We start from the raw sequence: 5,000 nt of genomic DNA, 5'->3' as shown, positions 1-5,000 counted from the left end.
TGCTGTACCAACACTTTTTGAGTGGAATGGCTATAAAGTTGAACCACCGCGGCGTAGTGTTTGGGAGAGAACGGAGCGACGCCCTGAACTAGTTCCTCCTGACGATCAAGAAGAGCACAGTCTTACAAGAGATCATGACTACTGCTCAGTCCCTGAGCCGTCTGCATTGGACATATCAGCATCAGCTGCAGAAGACCTGTCCAAAGACGTGGAGACTCTGAGGAAGGAAATACAGGAGTTACGTGTCCAGCGAGAATTTGGGTTACAGCGTTTTGCTGGCTCCGACACTGACATCCGATTCTATACCAGGTACATCTAAGTTCTATTCAAGCTAACTGTTTAAAATATACCAAGGTCACCATCAGTTAAATTTCGAAAGTTTTTCCAGTCTTAATGAAAACAAAATAGAAATTTACTTTTTCTCTGCTGATTGTATGTTTTATGTAGATGCTTTAGTATTTAAACGATATCCTAATGCTACAGGTAAAATACAACACCAAATACTCTTAATCAGACTATTTTATACAGCAATGCCATTAGCATATTTGTCACAGATCACATTATTTTTATGTCAGTGTGTAATGTTAATTAATGATTGACACGATGTATGTCTCTCTCGTGAATAGATTTCCAAGCTATGATCATTTGATGGCATTCTGGGTTTTGATTGAGCCTTGCATCTATAAAATGATCCGGGTTTCAAGAGCCAAGTCAGCTGCCAATCGGAACGAAGAAGTGTTGACACCTGCACGCACATCAACAGTAGGTTATGGGTTTGTTGGTAGTTAGAACTAGAGGTGTAATGTTATTGTATTTATGTACAATAACATTACATTATGTACAGTAGCATACATACACAGGTGTATGTATGCTAGACTCAGTATCCTTTACATACATACACCTCATACACCTGTGCACTACAGCACCTCATTGTTTACCCCATGGTACAGTATGGTATGCCTAACCATTACAAAACATTTAGCCAAGAAAAGAATAATTTTACTAGTTCATAGCTTAAGGAGTAACATTTTCCCTTTTGTTTTCACCTTCCAGAGGCAGCTGCTACAGCCAATTGACGAGTTTTTTCTTTTCCTGGTTTTCCTGTCAGTTGGTTTGAAGGAGAGGGACCTGGCACACCGATTTAACATACACCAGTCCACAGTGAGCCGCATTATTGCAACATGGACAAATTTTCTTGCCACTGCACTGGGGTCTCAGTGCATCTGGCTTACACGTGAAGAAGTGCAAGCTTACCTCCCTGAGGAATTCAAAGATTTCTCAGACACCCAGATGATCCTTGACTGTACAGAGCTGAGGTGTCAGACACCATCCTCACCACTTCTCCAAAGTGAAATGTACTCTTCGTACAAATCCCACTGTACGATGAAAGCCCTGGTTGGCATAGCTCCACATGGTCCAGTGACATTCATCTCTAATCTGTATGCTGGTTCGGTTAGTGACAAGGAACTATTCAAACAATCAGGCATTGCTGAGAAGTTGACTGAAGACATGGCAGTGATGGTAGATAAGGGCTTCCTAATCACCGATTGTTGTAAATGCAAAGTGTACTGCCCACCTTTTCTATCTAAGCAGAAGCAGATGCCAGCATACCAGGTTAAGGAGACGCAGGCCATAGCCAGACTCAGGGTACATGTGGAGCGAGTCATTAGGAGGATCAAACAGAACAAACTTTTTGATAGCATCATTACCATGTCACATGTTTATAATATCAACCAACTGTTTGCAGTGGCATGTATGCTGTCAAATTACCAGAACACAGCATTAGTTAAAAAATGGGTTAAGTGAGACAAGATGGATTTTTCCCAAGACACCAGTGCCAGTACAAGTAACTTATGGAAAATGACCTGCAGCTGAGGCCACTACAGTTGAATTTCTTCCTTCTCAGCTGACAATACTTGATTACAGAACTGGTACTTGAGTGCTGATAGTTGAGTTTCAGTTATTGATAATTCAAATTCATTGCAAATGTTTAATGTTAATAATACTGTTTAATTATACTACTATATTACTATTCAGATTCAACAAAACTATTTATCAAAATTATAAAGTAAATCACTAAATCGTTTTAAAACCATAAGTGACATTGAACTTTTGTAACATCAAAAATACCATTTGTCATTTTCTACAGTTCAGTTGTGTTATTGTCTAAATGTATATCAGTATGCTAGGCATGGAGTTTTAAATACTTACCATGTAAATAAGTTCTGCACAAATTCAATGTTTTAATGTGTGTTTTTAAAAATTAAATTGATGCCATTGCTTAAATAACAGTTTATTGATGTCACATAAAAGTAACATGTAACAACAAAAGAATTCATGAAATATATTGAAAATAAAACATCAGTTATTTTGTTCCAGCCAGCCTGAAGGATCTGTTTTTCTTTTTGCTGTTTTCACTGTTCATTTTTTCAAACAAAGGTATCTTGGCATATATATGTAAAAAAAGAAATAGTCTGCCTTTTCTCTGATTGCATTGTGCACATCTGTATCCATGTATATTCTTTGCACTAGGTAGTCCTCTTGTGCCCACACAACAAAGTCACACCACTGCATCCCACTGATGAGCAGTTGTCCTTGTACTTGCCAGTAATATGCGTGGCTCTTTTTTAGTTTAGGGGTACCACATTCCATCTGCACATATTTGCAGTCAATAAAGTTTTGTACATTGGGACATTTGAATTCGACGAAGCCAAACTGGGGGTATTCATTGGGGTCAAAAACAACACCATCAGGAGATGCAGCAAGCCAGGGGGCAATGGGGTGAATGACCAGACCACAGGGTGAGTAGTTAACATTCATTAGCCTACTATACTCTGCTGCTATTGCAGGCTCCATCTCAGTTCCTCTCCTCATGTCTGCTGTCTGCCTTGTTCCCTTCAATATACGCTCTGCTAGTGACTCGGCCGAGCTCTGGCCTCTGACGTGACACACCTCCCGAAACCTAGAGGCAGTCACTCTGGGCCTGCGGAGCTGATGCCACTCAGACGAAGAGCTTTGCTCACGTGTAGCTTCCTCTATTTTGTGAGCCATTTCCAGAGTTACAGACAAGCTTTTCAGATGCAGAAGCTCTTCTTCTGAGCACACAAACACACAATCTGATGGCAAGATGTCATACCCCTCCAGAGGCAAGTGCGGTGTTGGTGGTGCATCGCGGTGTAGTGTGATGTACCGGGTTGTCAAAACCGGCTGCTGATATGACAGAACACTGCCCTCCTGCACCAGCCCAAAGGCACTTTCCACAAGGGGCTTGTCAGGTCTCATGTTCATTGTGGTCACAAGTGGCCTGTCCTCAATATTAAATTTTGCATATGCCTCCGTTATTCTGAACAAGCAGGGATCTGGTAACGGACCCACCATGCCTCTGTAGAAGCCACTCCTAAAGAAAACATCAATGACAATAATGTAAAGGAGAAGGTTATTATACTGAACAACAACTAAACTAAAAACTAAAAGGTGTAAAACAGTGGTGCATAAGTTAGAGACTGGGATGTATATGTACATGACTGAGTTAGCCGTCTTCAGAAAGTGTAATGTTGTATGTAAATTAATACCTATTCTGACACATGTATGTATGAAAAAAAATAGCAACATACATTTGTAACACATGAAACCAAATTTTACAAATGTAATTACCGTACTCCAGTCTGGGCCATCCTATTTGGTACTGGCTTAGTGAAGATCATGGAGTTGATGGGTCCTGGCTTCACACCCTAACAGAAGACACATTTACTATGGATGGTGTTGCTGTTCATATGTAAACATGGACTAATTCAAAAACTTTAACCTCATTTAAATTACCACTGTCCGTGGCTTGTGCCATTGCTGTTCAGATTCCGTGCAGCTATGCACAGGGGGGACAACCGGCACTCTGAGTTGTGAGTAGTGTGCTGTTTGGAAGAGCAATGCCACTGTGTGATTGCACATAACAGCGCCTGCCACACAGGAGCACTGGCTATGTGTCAGTATCACCGGCGATGAATCCAGAAGCTTAATCTAAGAAGAAAGAACGAAAATTAAAAATGTAACATCTTCATGGAAGAGCCGAACAGGAACATAGTTCAGTGTTATGGTTACGTACCCTCCTGAATGCTTAGTGTTTCCTTCTCTCCCTATTAAAACAACTTAACCATGCTTGATAACTGTAATAACTTAGATTGTGTATATTTGCAGTATTAACTTGTTGTCAAATGTTTCTGATCACCCAAACACACGTTGATTTAACTATCTGACTAGTCAAATTAGGAGTGATAAAGCAGGGAGACAAGGAAAACATTCAAGTTGATGGGCCTTTAGGAATGAACTTAACTAATGCTTAAATGAACTGAACCCCACAGAACGGGGATTAACAACTTTACACAGCTTCCTGCCTACACTTAGTCTGTGTGGTGCCTCACTCTTCCTCATCGACCTGTAGCACAGGGCTCTCACACCGACCTCCCCTGACAACCTGTCTTTATTGGACACTGAATAAAGATACAAGTACCATTAGCATTATTTCTGTATTACTCATTTCAGCATGTCTTAAACATATATATTTTACACTTAGCAAGAGTAGCATTAGGTAGTTAACTACCTCCATAGTTAGCCAACTACCTAAAGCTATTATAACAGTGTCTAACAACAAAAGTGACATTAGTTAAGAAAACCTCAACTATAGTTTAGGACGACATAAAACACCGTTTAAGAAAACATGTAATGTAGAGAACTGACATCAAATGAAGGACATAGCGGAGTAACGTAGTGTTTGCATTTGACGTTAGCTAGCGTTTCTTTGTCAGTTAATTTACGTTTTCTTACCTTCGTAGTTGTGTATATATGATGCAGCATATAACTTAAATCCTTTATCTAATTTGCTGGCGGGGGTAGTCGTCACTCTGCAAATCCGATGAACATCGGTGATGTTCAATTTTGGGAGCTCTTGTAGGCAGCGAGTGTAGAACGTCGCCATGGTTTAACCGCACCGGAAGCACTGGAGCAGG

The 5,000-nt window shown here is 40.4% G+C and overlaps 2 protein-coding genes across 3 annotated transcripts in view; one reads left to right on the top strand and one right to left on the bottom strand.

Annotated features, from left to right (window-relative positions):
* Window positions 1–2,352, top strand: part of LOC147321014 (uncharacterized) — a 2,703-nt gene extending 351 nt beyond the window's left edge. The window contains exons 1-3 of the mRNA XM_086309304.1: window positions 1–309; window positions 627–762; window positions 1,054–2,352. The exon at window positions 1–309 is cut by the window's left edge and continues 351 nt beyond it. Coding sequence (XP_086165430.1) covers window positions 1–309; window positions 627–762; window positions 1,054–1,806 — 1,198 coding nt within the window. The 3' untranslated portion in view covers window positions 1,807–2,352. The remainder of the gene's footprint in view (window positions 310–626; window positions 763–1,053) is intronic.
* Window positions 2,259–4,987, bottom strand: LOC147321013 (uncharacterized). 2 transcript variants are annotated; one of them, XM_086309302.1, is made up of 5 exons: window positions 4,819–4,987; window positions 4,393–4,484; window positions 3,820–4,014; window positions 3,655–3,731; window positions 2,259–3,397 (listed from the first exon to the last, which is right to left on the bottom strand). In XM_086309302.1, exons 1-5 carry the CDS (start codon window positions 4,967–4,969, stop codon window positions 2,422–2,424), a joined length of 1,491 nt encoding a protein of 496 aa, XP_086165428.1. In that variant the 5' UTR covers window positions 4,970–4,987; the 3' UTR covers window positions 2,259–2,421. The 2 variants fall into 2 exon arrangements, with proteins under 2 accessions (XP_086165428.1, XP_086165429.1); XM_086309303.1 differs by lacking the exon at window positions 4,393–4,484.
* Between the last annotated feature and the right edge of the window lie 13 nt (window positions 4,988–5,000).

The sequence above is a fragment of the Aulonocara sp. 'chitande type north' Nkhata Bay genome, linkage group LG10 (assembly GCF_057382095.1).
Source record: "Aulonocara sp. 'chitande type north' Nkhata Bay isolate Kocher_YH1m ecotype deep benthic linkage group LG10, A_spYH_male_GT1.1, whole genome shotgun sequence".
In the NCBI taxonomy this organism is placed as follows: domain Eukaryota; kingdom Metazoa; phylum Chordata; class Actinopteri; order Cichliformes; family Cichlidae; genus Aulonocara; species Aulonocara sp. 'chitande type north' Nkhata Bay.
This window is presented reverse-complemented; position numbering and strand designations above follow the sequence as displayed.